At 34.4% G+C, this 17647-nt stretch overlaps 2 protein-coding genes across 2 annotated transcripts; one reads left to right on the top strand and one right to left on the bottom strand.

The window, feature by feature from the left end:
• The first annotated feature begins 4588 nt into the window (after positions 1–4588).
• LOC120163040 (uncharacterized protein At5g50100, chloroplastic-like) lies at positions 4589–7560 on the top strand. The gene is made up of 7 exons (XM_039173067.1): positions 4589–4859; positions 5027–5175; positions 5284–5391; positions 5890–5946; positions 6583–6648; positions 6782–6842; positions 7165–7560. Exons 1-7 carry the CDS (start codon positions 4703–4705, stop codon positions 7254–7256), a joined length of 690 nt encoding a protein of 229 aa, XP_039028998.1. The 5' UTR covers positions 4589–4702; the 3' UTR covers positions 7257–7560.
• Positions 7561–10231: 2671 nt separating this feature from the next.
• LOC120163093 (calmodulin-binding protein 60 A-like) lies at positions 10232–16072 on the bottom strand. The gene is made up of 7 exons (XM_039173105.1): positions 15736–16072; positions 14829–14907; positions 12898–12950; positions 12301–12791; positions 11740–11900; positions 10962–11168; positions 10232–10875 (listed from the first exon to the last, which is right to left on the bottom strand). The coding sequence occupies exons 1-7, from the start codon at positions 15831–15833 to the stop codon at positions 10285–10287; spliced, it is 1680 nt and encodes a 559-aa protein (XP_039029036.1). The 5' UTR covers positions 15834–16072; the 3' UTR covers positions 10232–10284.
• Between the last annotated feature and the right edge of the window lie 1575 nt (positions 16073–17647).

Raw genomic sequence — 17647 nt, forward strand, 5'->3', positions numbered from 1 at the left:
GGTATAGGTATAATAGGTAATACCTCTTCCATACAAATTAAAAACGTTTTATATATGAATGGATTAAAGCATAATCTATTGAGTATTAGTCAATTATGTGATAAGGGATTCAATGTCATGTTTGAAACTAAGGGTTGTAAAGTCATTGACATAGCATCTAATCGGATTATGCTTGTTAGTCATAGAATAGGAAACATTTACATGGTGCATTTAGACTCTATAAAAATGACTAATTTATGCCTAGTTGCTAAGGATGAGCATGATAGTTGGTTCTGGCATAGGAGACTAGAACATGCTAGTATGAGTGTTTTGCAACGGTTAATTCAAGGAGATTTGGTTCTAGGGCTGCCTAAACTAAAATTTGATAATGATAAAATCTGTGATGCTTGTGCTAAAGGAAAACAAAAGCGAATTTCTTTTAAATCCATTAATGATGTATCCATTAGTAGAGTATTACAATTGATTCATTTAGATCATTTTGGGCCATCTAGAACTACTAGCTTGGGTGGAAAACAATATGCATTTGTTTTGGTAGATGACTATTCTAGATATACTTGGGTTCTATTCTTAAATGCTAAAGATGAAGCATTAGAAAAATTCATCACGTTTTCAAAAGTAATCCAAAATAAAAAGGCTACTCTATAACTAGTGTTAGGAGTGATCATGGAACTGAATTTGAAAATTTTGGATTTACTAAATTTTGTAATTCTAATGGTATTAGCCATAATTTTTCAGAACCTAGAATCCCTCAACAAAATGGAGTTGTTGAGAGTTTTGTTGAGAGGAAAAATCAAACTTTAGAAGAAATGGCTAGAACCATGCTTTGTGAAAACAATTTGCCAAAATATTTTTGGGCGGAAGCCACAAATACCACTTGTTATGTTATTAATTGAGTAATGATTAGGCCTATTTTGAAGAAAACTCCATATGAACTTTTCAAAAATAAAAAGCCTAACATTAGCTATTTTCATCCTTTTGGATGTAAATGTTTTGTTTTAAACAACGGTAAAGACAATCTTGGCAAATTTGATGCTAAAAGTGATGAAGGAATTTTTCTGGGTTATTCCTTAAATTCTAAAGCTTATCGAGTATTTAATAAAAGAACTTTAGTTGTAGAAGAATCTATACATGTTGTTTTCGATGATAATCTCCTTCCAAGGAAGGATTCTTGTGTGAATGATGATGTAGGGATTATAAATATAAATGACGTTGGACATGATGCTGGAGAACCATCATCAAAGTAAGAAACAAAAGATGAGGAAACTCATGATCCTCTCGAGAATCCAACCATTGAAGAAAGGGAAGTATCTTATCCAAGAGAGTACAACTATGTAAAGGATGGTGAAATTATAGGTGATCCATCCAAAGGGGAAAAGTGTTAAGGTGTTAAAGGGGAGAAGTGTTAAAGTAAGGGGGAGTAATTTCAAACTTGATTTCAAAATCTTAAAATTACTCAAATGTTTTGTTATATCAAAAAGGGGGAGATTGTTGAAAACATTTTGATGTTTCGATATAACAAATTAAGTTAAATGAATTTTAAGATTTTACAAAAGCTTTTCTAAGTATATTCGATGTAATTATTCGAATATCAAAATATTACTCCAAGTCTTTCAAAGTTCATTTTAATCCTTACTAAAGTGTAAAATTGTGTTTTATACTTAAACTATTTTTAAAACAATTTTACAAAGTATTTCAAACCGTTTCAAAGCCAAGAAAAATCAGATTGTCCAGGGGGTACAGATTCCCCCTGCAGGTTTTTTGCTCCGAGAAAATAGAATGTCCAAGGGGTACAGATTCCCCCCCAGGGGGTACCGATTCCCCCCCAGGGGGAACAAATTCCCCCCCAGGGGGTACCGATTCCCCCTGTCTAACGGTCGAAATCATATTATACTTAGGGAACTGATTCCCTATGAGGGGTACCGATTCCCCCCAAGCTCCAAGCTGCTTTATTAATGGATTCTCATCTCCAAACTGCTCTAAAACATCCCCAACGGCTAAATATGACTTCAAACATATTCCAAGCTATAAATACAAGCTAAGGACACTTGAAGAAGTAAGAGAACAATTATCCAAGCAATCAAACACAAGAGAAGAGTTTTTCAATCTTATTTCATCTTTCTCTTATAAATATTTTGTTCTTGTGAGCTCAATCTTGTAAACACCTACCTTAGAGAGGTTTTCTTGTTTACATGTTTTATCCTTTTGTAAAGGGGAAATGTTCTAGCTTAGCCCGTGTAAAAGCTAGGGAAAGGTTCTAGTTTAGCCTGGAAAAACTAGGGAGTTTGTAAGGTTACTTTTTATCCTCAAAAGAAAGAACAAATTAGTGAATTTGTTGGAAAATCCTAGGTGAGAAGCTAAGGTAGTGGACGTAGACTTTGGTTGAGAAAGTCGAACCACTATAAATTGCTGTGCAATTCTCTATCTTACAATCTCCTTACTCCCTAAACACAAAACCGTTCCGACCCCTCTTTACAAACCGTTTCGGTTGTCGATTCGAGCTTCCGAAAATCTTAACAAATAACAACCATAAACAACTGATACTCACGCAGTAACCCCTTCAAAATGCTAGTAATATGTCCTACAAGAGGAATCAGACTTCCACGTGAAGCCAATGCATCACAAATTTGTTTGAATTTGGCAATGTAGACTCGCATACTGTCTTCTCCCTTCTTGAGAGACTGAAGTTTACAATGTAAACTCATCACCAAGGTTGAAGACCTAGTTCCAAAGTATTACAACATCGTAGCCCAGATAGATGCAGCTGTCTCAACTCCCACAAATTGAGATAAAAGATGTAGACTAATGGTAGAAAGTAACCACGATACTAATGCACTATCCTGGGCTACAAAATCATCATAAGCTTCATTGGAAACAAGACTGCCATCTTCGTCAACAATCATCTCCGGTGGAGATTGCATACCATCGGTGAGAAGACGCTCAAGCCAATGACTGCGAACGGTAAGTAAAACTTATTGTTTCCACAACAAGAAGTTTGTTTCATCCAACACCACATTGATCTTCTTGTTAGTGAAGATCGAATCACAACACTCAGTAGAGAAACAAGCAAGAAACACATAAAGATCCGTTAATCAAATAGAAACATCATACCAGAACTACTGAGAAATCACCTTTTACACTTAACAACACGATGAACTAACAAGAACACCCTAAGTTACGCAGCAAGAAAACCAAGAAGCTCCAGGAACTTATGGCGATTGATACCATGTGAGGAAATAACTTCATTGAAGAAATATGAAACCAAGATGCATATCATTTATTGAATTATAATACTGCTTATATATAAGAGATTACAACCACTATAACTACTCATAACAGCTAACAACTAACAGTTAATAACTACTGCTAATAGCTTCCTAACTACAAAACTAACTGCACACATAAGCAACACCTTTATCATTCAACAAGCTTCAAGACCATTTGCTTCCTAGTGTGGCTTTGAATTGCCTGAACACAAGCTTTCGAGAATCTCATTAGTACCTGAAATACATTGGGAAATGCTAGTTTTCATATTGTTCAAAATCGTTGTCTTGTTTACTTGGAATGAGTTTAGATATTTTATGAAGCTTCTCATAGTCTCTTTGCTGATTATGCTCCTGAGCCTATTGGATTACATATTCAATGGCTAATAAAAAGCTCTTAATTGTCGCTGAAGCCACCTGCATACATCGAAGATTATGGTAATGTTTACCTTATCAAGTAATTTTTCAACACCACTGTCATTCATTCGGTTTATGGTGGTGGACCAAAAAACTGGATTGTTTACGTAGAATAAAAGGACGTGTCTTCGTCATTATCTTTAATCTAATAGAGGAAGACTCTGTCGTGGTTTCCATCAATAGAAAGGGCGACGACTGCTTTAATTGTTATAAAACAAGGATCCCATTCATTATGACGAAGGGTTGAAGGTAGAAGACTATTTCACGTGACGAAACCGTGCCAGGTCAACCAGGTTTACTTGCCATATCAACTATCTGTCATCAGTGGATGAATTTGGTGATAAAATCTAGGAGACCAACTTAAAATTCAAAAGTTTGAATTAAAATTTTTAAATTTTTTTGAAAGATTAGTTTATATTTTTTTCAAAGAATTAGAGTATAATTAAAATTTTTGAAATCTTGAGATGTTTAATAAGAATTTTTAAAAATTATGAGAGGGGTTTAACTAAGACCATTCAAAAATTAAAATTTAATGTGAATTTTTAAAAATTTTGAGAGCGTGAAATTAAATTTTTAAAAGTCTTTAAAAGTCTAACTTATAATTTTCTTAAATGAGGGGCTATAGCCCCACAAATCTCCAGTTTTCCTAGGCCTACATCCCTTAGTCCACGGATTAGGGCAAGTAATCAATTTAGTATAAATGGATAATATTAATGATGAAATAGTTAATTTTGAAACATTAATATAAAAATTTACTCAAACATAAATGATATTTTACCTTATTTGAGTCAGAATAAACCAAACCCAAAAGAACCCGATTTAGCCGGATCCGACCCTACACATTTACCACCATATTCGCTAGCTCTGTTGCCTTCCTGGGTTCTGTCTTCTAACCATGTGTATTAATATTGGTGAATATGCGATTGCCACGTTACAACAGAAGCTGGTGGTCGCTTTTAATGTTGATGAAGAAACAAACCGATGGCTAGAATTTTGAGGAGAAAAAAAGCAATTCCATAAGCGGTATGGCGTTGAGAGGGGCTGCCGTTGCTGGTGCTTGCATTGGAAAACAAAGAACCACCCCATTTCTCCTTTCATCTTCTCCATTTTTCAGGGTACGATCCCATCATTTCGCTTCCCGTTCTCTCCAAAGATTTGCAGCTATTCCTAACTACAAAACTGGTATGGCTGCCCTTCATTTTGATGGGTCACTTTTTCATCATCTTTTTTTGGGGTTTCATTCATTTCTTTAGCTACTGTGCGTTAATTTTCATTCATTTTGTTGATCATATTCTTAAAAGAGCGTGGGAGTTTGATTTTTTATCAACTGCTGTGCGTTTTCTTTCCAGGATTCAAGAATCAGATTCGGGCGATACAGGAAGTTACTGTAGATACCATAACATCCCAGAAAGGAAAAGAAGACAATGAACAAAAATCCCAACAAAATTGGAAGATTAAAATGCTTTATGATGGAGATTGTCCGCTTTGCATGCGTGAGGTTTATCATACTGCATATATTTCATGTGTATGTTTTGCTTATGATGATTGATAATATTCGATGGGTTTCTTCTTCTTTTCACTCGGTTGAAATTTATTTCGCTGCTAGGTTGATATGCTAAGGGAGAGGAATAAGCAATATGGCACTATCAAGTTTGTTGACATAAGTTCTGATGATTATTCTCCTGAAGAAAATCAAGGATTGGACTACGAAACTGTATGTTCACATTGTACATCTTTTAAAATCCACATGAGAAGTTAGCTATTTTGTATAGTCCACCAATAGTGGCCGCTATATTGCGATCGCTGCGGTGTCCGAAACTGCTGTCGCGGAAAATAGCGGTGTGAAGCGTGATCACACCAATAGTGGTGGATCGCTGCCGCAATTTAACGGATAGCGGCCAATCAAGGCAATAGCGGACTGCTATTCCTGTTATTCCGCAATTTTAATTAAAAAAAAAAATCAGCTATTTTTATAAAAAAAATCAACTCCTTTAGAAAAAATTCACGACCGCAATATCCGCAACGACGGCAATAGCATCTGTTATATCCACAACTACGATAAACGCAACTCGGCCGAAAACGCGGCTGCAACCGTAATTTAAATCCCTTCCACCTTTTAAATTTTTCCAAGGTTATTGAACCCATTTTTCATAAATTTCAAGAGTTATTCTTTTGAGAAACATGGTATGTATTGTTTATGTTTTCTTTATAGGTTATGGGAAGAATTCATGCCATTCTCTCTGATGGAACTGTTGTCACAGATGTTGAGGTATATTTCTTAATTTATACAATGGCACTCCTGTATTAAAAGTGGCAATGAGGAGAATGTTCTTTAGCGTTATAAGTTGTTAGACTGTAATCTAGATGGAAGTAAAGGATAACAAATATTGTAATAAAGTGGGTAAAACAAAAAACAACTTAGGTACACAAGCATTGAATCTGAAAAGTTGCAAACCAGTATTCCTTTCATAATTTGGAGTCCTGGATGCTGTTAGATATGGAAACAGATTTTAGTATGTAATCACTACAAGTTTGTATAGGCTCAGACTTAGGCTTGACACATGAGTGTCAGATACGGATATATGTATGACATAGGGTGCATTAGAAAAATAATTGAAGGTTTTTCATGTATTTGGAGGGTCATCATAGTCTGTAGGCATAAAAGGTGTGCTTATTTGTACAAAAGGAGTTTAATTGAAGTGCTATCTGATGCTATTATACTTAAGCACTAGTCGAAAAGAGTATATTTTTAAAATATCTTTAATTGAGTCTTCAAAAAAGAAAGATTTCTTTAATTGAATCCGGCGACCTTTTCCCCTTATTTCCTTCTTTTAGTTGAGTTTAGTTTTGTTCCTCGTTAGAAGAATAAGTTTAAAACATTGTTTATGTTATTGATGACTCGCAGGCATTTAGAAAATTGTATGAGCAAGTTGGTCTTGGATGGGTTTATGCCATTACCAAATATGAACCTGTAAGCTTATGCTTCCTTATATTATAGTTCTATTATCTGCTCCTGCCTTTCTGGAACTAGTAGTTTCAGGAAAAACAAAAAATATCTCCTTTTGCGATCACATCAGTGTCTAATCCTAATCCATGCCTTGCAGATTGCAACAATTGCTGATTCCATCTATGGTGTTTGGGCTAAGTATCGTCTTCAAATTACTGGTAAATATATGTAATTGGAATTCTCTATTCTATATACTTTGAGTTCCATTCAGGTCAAAAAATGAAACTGAATTTCTGAGACTCCATTCTTAGCTTTCGTTTGTGAAGTCTAGTTAGTTTGTGCCATTAATATTTGGCTGCAGGTTGCACTTGCATCTTAACCTACATATCAAACTCAATTGCCTTTTGAAATGAATGCACTAAGAGTGGAAGCTAATGCGATTCTATCTCTAGATTCTTTATTCTTTGGTTGAAGTTTTAAATGATGGCTTGTAAATTTTACAGGTATGTCATGTTTTAATGGTTCCTGTTCTTGTTTCAGGCCGACCACCATTAGAAGATGTCTTGGAGATGAGAAGAAAGAACAAGGTATGTATTCTGTTACTGTATGAGGTTTCAAGGTTCTATTGTTGACAACAAAATAGATAAGCTGAGTAGCATACATGCATAAGAGGTTGGCTTTTGCTCTATCAGGCAAACTTATATGGTTTTCCTTTTCTATGTTTGTTTATCTCATAACACAAACAGATGTCTTTGAAATAATTGAATTGATAGCTGCTATTATTCCCATATCCACTCTTCTCAGATTTTCAGATAATCGTACCTTTGGGAAGTAAAAATGTCCTAACCCTCTAACTGCGTGGCTTATTAAAAGCTAGACTGGATAATCCGTGTATTCAAGTTGCGCTCATATTAGTTTTACTATCATTGTATTTTCTAAGGTATCATATACTTGAGTTCTAACTCTAGTAATTCGTGTGACAGAGATGTTGACGTGTTTGTGTTTTGACATATTTAGTTATTTTCTTCTCATGTTTTTGTCTCGTGTCCAAAATCGCTAGATCTATTAAAAGCTAACCTATGCAAATGCTTTGAACACCACAATGTGAAACATTACTGTAGCCGGTGATAACCTATGCCTGTGGCAGTTAAACTTCTCTTTTACCAGGTGGTCCCTTCTTTTACCAGTCAACCGAAGTTATCAATATCGTATTCCCAATCCAGTCTGATGGCTGCAAAATGATTTAAACTTCTAACTATTCTAAGACCATGAAATTGACAAATTGAAAGGTAATTAACATAGGGTTTATCAGGAATTACAAGAGAAATTATATTAAAATGCCTTTAAGTAATTTACACAATAGCATACCTTGTTATGATGATTCTCAGCCAGTGGATTAAAAATCCTTTCTGACCTTTTCCATCTTTTGCCAAATAAAGGTGAAGAATATGACAAAACAATAGAAGAAAAAGGAAATACATTAATAGAATAAAAGTGTTTCTTGTTTATATTTTTATTTTTCCGATTTTGGCATGTGATTGCCATGTATTAATGCTCACAGTGTCGCATATCTGTTTCGTTTTATTTCGTTTTTTATTCACAGGCTGACATATGCAATGACAACAGCAATTGCAAGAGCTAGAGTTTCCTATCAATGGCTGATAATAAGTCTTAGTGTAACTATTTGCATATTTACCTTTTTGTGAAACTTTATCCTTGTTATACCAACTTGCACACACACACACACAATACACAATATTAAATTGGTCAAACATTTAGTACAAATCTTAAAGGCTTAATACAAGAATAAGTGACTAAACAATGCCTTGAAAAACGTTTTGGTACAATTTATTTATAAAAAAACTCAAACTTTTAATGAAATTATAAAAAAAACTCTTAAAAATTTAAATATTTCATTTCAACCCTTATTACCAACTGTCGTGGCCATCTCTGGCGACTATCGTTGCTGAACACTCGAGTTTTGATTGGAATTGCACGGTGTTCGATTGGTGGTGACGGTGTGGCTCATGGATGTCGAGATCGGTCGGAATCGATGAAAAATAATGATAGTGGCTTAAAATTCGATGAATCTTTGAACGCTTCTCTACGGAAAACGTTGGCACTTTGCGATGAAAGGTCAACGGGATTATGGTCGAGGGTCGACGTCGGTGCCGGTGAAGGTGGCGGTGACGGTCAAGGATGGCCGGTCAACAAGCATGGAAAGGGGAAATGGGAAGGGAGAAAATAGAAGGGGGGACGCTGGTTGTTTTTTTTAATAAAAAATATTTTTATATATTTAATATAAATTCTCAAAATTACCATAACATGACATGTGTTATTTAACGATCGTTACGGTTCATACATCTAAAAAAACTTCGATGAAAACGTTAGATACTTATTTTTAGCGAAAATTTCTTTAGGTACTAAAATATTTTTCGATGTAAAATTTAGGCACTTAATTTTGTATTAAGTCGATCTAAAATCCCAAACTTCTATATATGGTAAATGTAATTGTCATATTTAATTATAAAGACATGCTTCGGGAATACTGCTTTCCAAGATTGGCTTCCTGGATAGTCCTTGATTACCTGCAGATTTGTTCTTTATTTTCTGGGTATCATCTTCCTGGCATTGCAATTTATTTCTTGTTCTGGCACTTGCTTTCTGATGGGTTAAGCTAGACTTCTTTTTTTCAAAGGTTTTTATCAACATTTGTGAGTTTCATTGAACAGATTTCATTTAACATGTAAGATAATTATGCATGTATGTCATACTAAATAACCATTATAATTGATAAATCCAATTAAATTGAGTGAAGTATGCACACGTATATTTCCAAACATAGCACTTTCAGTTAATATAAGCAGCAGCACTGCAGAATTTACTTTTACACTTCCTACTTGCATAGGATTACCATTCAAATCTTCGGCTGCTGAAGTTCATAGAGCCAGACATCAATAGACCAGGCAATCCTTTGCATCGTACCTTTGATCCTATATTTTACACTCGTAATTAGAGGTGCACAAAAAATCCGAATATCCGATTTTGGGTAAAAAATATCCGAAATCGGATTTTGAAAAAACCGGTTTTTTTTTAAACCGGATCGGATATTTAAAAACCGGATAGTATAACCGGTTTGAGAAAAAAATTGAATGACCAGTTTTTTTACCGGATTAAAAACCGATTTTTTTCAAACCGGATAAAAAACCGATTTTTTATCCGGATAAAAAACCGGTTTTTTTAAAAAACCGGTTTTTTAACCGAAAAAATCCGGTTTTTTTTTTAAAACCGGTTTTTTGCAAACCGAAACCAGTTACACCGGTTACACCATCCGACCCTCCAAACCGGTTAAGATCCGAACCGGTTTTTTTAAAATCCGGTTTTTGGGTTGGGAGAAAAAACCGGATCGATTTTTATCCGATCCGGATCGGATTGAAATCCGGCTTCTGTGCATCTCTACTCGTAATCATGTCTAAAGCACTCTATTTTTTTTTTGGGATAAATTCTCGTATTATAATTATTTTTTTATATATCAACCGAAGTAAAATATTTTTTTTACATCAGATAATCAGCCAAATTCTGCGTAGCGCGGCTGTATAGGGTTGCATTTTCTGAAAGTCACACGAAGAATGGAATCGGTAAAAACATGGCAATCCATGGCTATATCTGAAGACCACGAAATTTTTCTTTAACTTTTCTTTTAATGGAGAACCATTTGAGCACACTGAAAACCTTGGTCCATCTCCTCTGTGCTTTAACAGCAGTACGTTGCAGAAGGAATCCGTCAACGGCAGCTTGTAGATCCACTTGTGATTCCAAACCAAGGCTCTGGGACTGGAGATCATTATCGAAAAACCGAAGATGATCTTCATCGCAAAATGACTGACTAATATCTGTGTCACATATCAGGGAATTAGCGACTCGGCCGGGATAACTCAATGTTTGGTCATATGATCTAAGACACATATTTTCGATACCATGCAGCGTATAATCGTCTAAGCCGCTCATACCCCCAACTGAATAGATGGTTGAAATGATATCCGGAGAAGAACTTGATTGTGCATAATCAAATCCACCAATCTTTTGAGAAGCCAAATACTTGGTATCATTAGAAATCTCCGTCTTCGCTGAGCTTGTGTATGGAGAATTAGCTAAATTCGAAAAACCAGCTGTAAGAGACGCCTCATCATCGAAAGAAAGAACATCTTCCCAGCGTTGAAATGCAGAAATCACCAAGTTTTGGGCTTCAATCTGATGGAGTAGAAAATCAGATGCCATTAATGACATAAGCAAAATGAATAAATAGATAAAACAAAATCAGATAAGAGCAAGTGTGCCTTCTCAGTTTCTGATAGCTTATCTATTGTAATATACTGGCATTCCGAAAGTAGACCTGTCACTTGTCCAACAATGTTGAAGACTACGCCGGATTTCTGTAGAGAACCAGGAGGGCAGTACAAGTACACTCTCTTATCAATCACACATGTTCGAGCATGCTCCACGGTGACATCCCACATCTTAGCTGACATACCTGTGCCGAGGATCTGCATAAACATATATTCTTGCTATTAGCATATTAACACCAGCAAAATCCTGATTGTTGATTAATAGACAACATGAAACCTCGATAACTTAAACCATGAATCTCTACTGATGCTAGGTTTCATTATAACTGATGTACAAATTGAACATAGATGAACACAAACAGTCTACTGCACAGAAACTACAAGACGTTTAAAATTAAATGTAATAAAAGATTATGTTGATACATGTCCAACTATGGAACTTTTTTGAGGTATAAAATTCAGCACAAATTCCTGTGGTCTAATCCCATACCATACACAACAGAGTTCCTTTGTGAAAAGCTACTCGAACATGCTCAAACTTAAGGGCCGTCTAAAAACTGATTAAAAACCATAAAATTTTAGAGCCTTCTAACTATAAAGAAGCAACCAACATATTGGGCACAGTTACGTAACTGAACTGAATCAGTTTGTCTTCTTTTTAATTTTGATGCTACTGCCAAAGGACATTTGAAGGGAGATGCAAGGAAACTGGAAACAGTCCAGAAAAATTCTAAGCAGCATACAAAAGGAAAGAGCCGTCGAATCTTACATGCCGTAGCCTTGGAGGATCTATGAAGAGCATGGTCAAGAAATCCTTTACAGAGTTGATATTTTCCCGACTCAAGCGCTTATGGAAAGCCCCATCTTTGCCAATTTTCTCTAATCTCCATACTTCATCAGAAAGAGATGGAGGATGGTGCTTCTTGTATACTGCAACCAGAAAGCAAAAGTTTAGTTCCTTCTAGCTTCTATCTCATTCTCATAATGACTTACAAACAACCAAGTCAATGCATACAGAAATTCTGAAGAAAACAGCCAACAAAAAGAAAAAAGGTCAATGTAACCTTATTTTTCTTCTTGTGATTGGAATCCTGAAGCTTATTTTGATCTTTGCAGTTTAAGAATAAATTAAAAAAGTGGAGAAAGTTAAGAAGTAAAATGATATTAAAATTCATTCAACATCTTGATGTCATCATCAATTGGTGACTATACTAAGCAACTAATAAAAGTGACAAGCATCCGATTTCGTGGCCTGAAAAATTATATATCTTGTGCTATACAATAAATATGTACCTACTTATCAGAAACAAATTAATAAATAAGTACTTACATTCACCACGATGATCCCTGACAATGAAGGATTCCATCTTTGCTTCTCTTACTCTAGTTCCATCAGAGCCATCCACAACTCTTGCACCAAGTCTGAAACGACGGCTTCTCGTCCAGCTTGAATTATCTGAGAACGATATCTCACCCACTAATCCAATTCCCTCAGTAAGAGTTAGAAATGCATCTCCGGCAAGAAGAGGTTTCTTTCCTTCTCTCTCTCTTACAATGTTATTCTTAAACTCTTCAAGTGTCCAATTGTCCCCCTCATCACCATCAAAATCTCCCTCGAGGACTACAATTTCTACTTTGGCAGAAGCCTCGGGGCCAGAGGAAACTATTTGTCCAGTAAGTGCATCGACTATGGCCACCTTAATGGCAGAACATTCTTCTGCTTCAATTCGAGCTCCAGTGAACACCGGAAGAGAGAGATTATTTAAGAACTGGAGGTGTAAATTTCTTGATTCGGTAGAATTTACCTCCTTCCCTCCATTCCTTGAAAAAAAAACAACTGTTTGGTTTAGCATAGACTATGAAGTTAACACAGCTTTCTAGTGGAAATATTTCTAATCTCTATTCTTCTTTGAATTGAATAAAATACCTTTTCATATTATTCAAATTCTTTCTAAGAGCCGCTTCAACTTCCTCTCTGACCTACAAAACATAGGATAGTTAATGTACATCCGATAATTGACATATTCAATCTTTTTAAAAAAGTATTGTGCAGAAAGAGCAACTGCTAAAAACTATGGGAGCTTGCCACCGATAGATAAGAATACAAGTTTTTGCTGGCTTTTCCCAAAAAAAGAAACTTCGAAACTAGATGTCAGACACAATAGCATTGCCATTTACAAAGAAATAGAATAACTTTAGAAAAATAAAAACGCAACATTATTTGACAGCATGCCATCAATGAAGCAAAATAGCATTGATATAACATTTCATGCTTCAAGAATAATTCATTAAAAACATTCATAGAAAGGTTGAGTGAAGATACCAAAAGAATTTGTAGAACTGAAAAGAATAAATGACAATTCTGTATGACGGACCTAGAATCGAGTATCAAGAGTTCAAATTATTTTTAAATGGGCAACTGTCCATTTACTATGACAAATTCAGTTCACACCTTTGGTTTTGTTTTATCATGCTTATTATCTGATCTGAAAGCTAGTGTGCATAAATAAGGAAAAATACAGTTAAGCTGAGGAAATATGTTCCCAATAGAAGCAAACACAACCATTTTGTTGCTATCCATTAAGGTCCACATAGCCCAACAAATATTAATGGGGTAACATGTATGTTATGATCATTAGACAGAAAACAAATTTTCAATAATATTGTTAAACATCCAACCTAAAACTAATTGGCATAAGTGGAGAGCCCAACCAAAATATAAGATCATAGGAAACCCTAGACTTATGGGGTTAACACCACTAAACACTCCTGTTAAGAAGATGGCCAAGTTCACATGGATTAAGGCAGGAAAAACATAGCACATCTAGGTTCTCATATCATATTAAACATCCAGCCTAATAATAGTAGGCAATAGGTGAAGAGGCCCAAATTTGAATATAAGATTACAAGAAATTTGAACTTAATAAATAACTTGAAAGAGATATGCCACTTGCATTATACCACAGTTTTAAAATTAAAGATCATGTTCTTGATTTAAGCGAGGAAATCTGGAATCTGGACATCTGTTAAGATCCAAAAGGATAAAAGAGTAACTGAAAAGATGCAATGACCTGAAAGTTCTTGCACTTCATTTTCGAAGTTGTTAGTCAATAAACCATGTGAAGTTTAAAATGATTGAATCCGTTGGAGATAGTGCTAGACATATCACTCTGACTCCATATTTTCGTGAAATACCCATGTCCTACACTTTCTTTTTCGAAGACGTGGGTTTTGAGGTTCACATGTGAGTGTAATATCGCACTCCAGTTAAGAAGTTGGATGTAAAATTAACAAATATACATGAAGGATCCAAGAACCTAAGGTTTTTGGGTTCAAGTGGTGTCCAACATGTATGTATAGGCCCCTTGGATGTGCACCCTCGAAGACCTAAAGCTTTGGCTTATTTCTCCAACAATGGGTAATAAGTTTACACCTTCCAATTATAAGGAAAAGCTTAAGGAAAAAACTGAATATGCCAATGTCAATGCTGTATGCATAATTGTATAAGAAATTATTCACTCCCGAGTCCAAGTAGCATAGAAAACAATAACTGCTGAAGAAAAACTCATTAAGCATGGGACATGAAAATAGTGTGATTTCAACGCTTGATAAAGGAATTGACCCCTTTTCCTACAACCTTTTTTGTGGCAGTGAAGCACCATCACATGAGAATATCTATTATGAATATATACTTGTAACTTGATGTTAAATGAGAAAATATGACAAGCTGGATAGAAAGGAAAGCTCATTAAAAATCTCTTTTACTATGTAAATAAAAATCAAACCTGTTTCATGGTGGAAGATGATAAATAATTTAAGAGCACTTTTGAAATAACATGATGAAGGGAAGAAACATACCACTCTACGAATTAGTGGCTCCAAAACTGGCTCCAGCAAATGCTGGACTGATTGCAACTTCATCACCTCCTGAACCACACTACCATCATTTAAAAACAGATTAGCAACCAAAAGAATCACTGTAAAAATGATGCATAATATTAGATGGACTAAACTATCATCACAAAACACGCATAGGTGTAAGCGAGATTCAATTAATAGATAACGAAAACGTATTCAAGAAAAACCACACCATATCCAACACCAAGAGAAGAAAATCTATTTCTATGACCATGAATATCATTTCGTTCTCATATTTATCCCCTCAGATATAAGAATAAAGTATTTCTTTCTGGGAACATATAGTGCCAAGTGAAATCTCCATGGTAATATACCAACACTTTCCGGAACCTCGGATCTATTGTTAAAGCATGTACATGTGAGATAACAACTTTTGATCATCTCTTACTGTACTAACATATCATTCAGAAATTGGAAGAAAAAACCCATAAATGACCACATAGAACTTCAAAGTTCAATCCAAAAATAAAAAAAGACCCCATTGAACAAAAAAGCATATCAAAGTTCACAATAACAAATCACAACAAAGTGAAGTCCATGAGGACAAACCATACTCAATTAAGCAAAAACAAATACCTAATTCAGTTCTCTAGTTGGTTTCAACATTAACAAAGGTAATATTAATCACTTTACAAATTGCCAATAACAACTTCGCTAACCAATAAATAAACTCAATAAAAATATCCATTTGCACGTTTTCACTTCAGCTTAAGAATTTTCAATCATATTAAACACAGAAATAACGAGGACCAACCAACCAAATTTAAAAATTAATTTTACCCAACCCTAAAACCCAATTATGCATTAATAAGGTAAAAAATCAAGGTAAGAAAGGAAAGGCGTGTACTTTCTCAATGTGGGAACCCTTCTCCGTTTATCCTGATCAGGACTAAACGCTTCAGAGGGTCGAGCCTTACCATCTTCTTGGGGCCTCTTCTGTGACATTAGTAAAACTATTAACTCAAACACCGAAAACTCCCCGAGAGTTAAGCCGTTTGAATGATGGGAAACGATGGCGATGAGGTTCGTTAAGAAACCCTAAGAAGAAGACAGCCGAAGAACCCAACATGCGGCACTTAAATTGAAAACGGAACCGCCAAGAGGAGATACTATTGATTCACTCATCAAGTACAAGTGTTAAACAACGAGTAAAATCCAAAAAGAAAAAAAGAAAAAGGAAACCAACAATGAAAACCCCGTTTCCCAGCTCACTTTCCTATCCAATGTCTGAACTTGGCTGTTTCTGGGATGCTACTTTAACCTGAATCTCTTTCATTGTCTTTGATTGTTCCTTTCCCTTTCCCTTTCCCTTTCCCTCTCCCTTTCCCTCTCCCTCTCCCTCTCCTTCTCTATTCTCACTGAGTTTAAAACTTCAACTGCCTAGGTAGTGGACCAGTAGTTGTGTTTTTCATCTTGTTTTCTGTGTTTATGCAACAAAACAAAGTGGGTAAACTATACTTATGACTATTTAACTATTGTTTATTGTCATTTTGACCACCAATCGTTTAATTTTATCAATCAAACTACATAACTATTTAATTGTTGCCAATCAAGCCACTGGACGTTAACATTTAACGGAAGATGTGACACAATAGTTAGGAAAATTGACATAATTAGAGTTTCTTTTTTACATTTGTGGAAATATGTCACCTCTTGATTAGAGGGTTAATTTTTGAATTAAATTAAAATTAGGAGTAAATTGATAGAATATGTAAGTAATGAGGATCAAATATAGAATTATTTTGTTAACTACCATGTAAGCATCTCCATCAAATATTAAGGGCCAATGACTTGATTGGCAACAATTAAATAGTTAGATCATCTAATTGATAAAACTGAAAGCAATGACCAAAATGGAAAAGATTAATAATTAAGTGGTCATAGATAGAGTTTACGCCAAGGAAAATTTGTTTATGACCCCACAAATAAGCTTTTAATAGAAAATGAACAAACAAAGCAAAACTACATCAATAGTCCCTGAATTTTTAGGTTATTTTATCATTTTCCTTATAAAACTATTCACTTCAATAAGATGGTGAACGAACCATGGATTTTAAAGAGAGAATTTAACGTCTAACCATCAGGTCAAATTAAGAAATTGTGATGATGTTGATAAAAATAATATTTACGTCAAATTGTAATTAAAATTAATTTTATTTATTTTATAAAAATATATTGATAATAATTATAAAATAATATAACAATATATATATATATATATATTTGAATAAATCACTAGTATCTTATTTATTGACCGACTAATTCAGATCGTGTATTGTAGAGACGAGGGCAATCCTCCCAACCTAGTTTACTCCATTCGTAAACGCCAGGATTCAAACCCCTGACATTGCTTAAAGAATCTAGTGTTTCATCCCACTATACCAACTGGTTATTAGTATAAGAATGTATTTTAACACATAAAAACATAAAATATCTTATAAATTTATGTATTTATATTATTTTATAATTTATATTATGATTGATAGATTTTCATAAAATAAATTTAATTTTAATTACAATTTAACGTAAATATTTCTTAATTTTTAATTTAACAATAAGATGATGATACATATTGTTATTCTATTAGATGATACATTAATTGATTAAGAAAAAAATACGTGGATATGTCAGATGACAGTAAATAATAATCAGAATGAAAGTAAATTAAAATGACGTTAATGTAACTTTTGACTAAAATGAAACTATTCTAAAAGTTAAAGGAATAATAGTGTAATTTATCGTAAATTTTAAATAATAAT

Source organism: Hibiscus syriacus, unplaced genomic scaffold, assembly GCF_006381635.1.
Source record: "Hibiscus syriacus cultivar Baekdansim isolate YM2019G1 unplaced genomic scaffold, ASM638163v2 tig00111427_pilon, whole genome shotgun sequence".
Lineage (NCBI taxonomy): Eukaryota > Viridiplantae > Streptophyta > Magnoliopsida > Malvales > Malvaceae > Hibiscus > Hibiscus syriacus.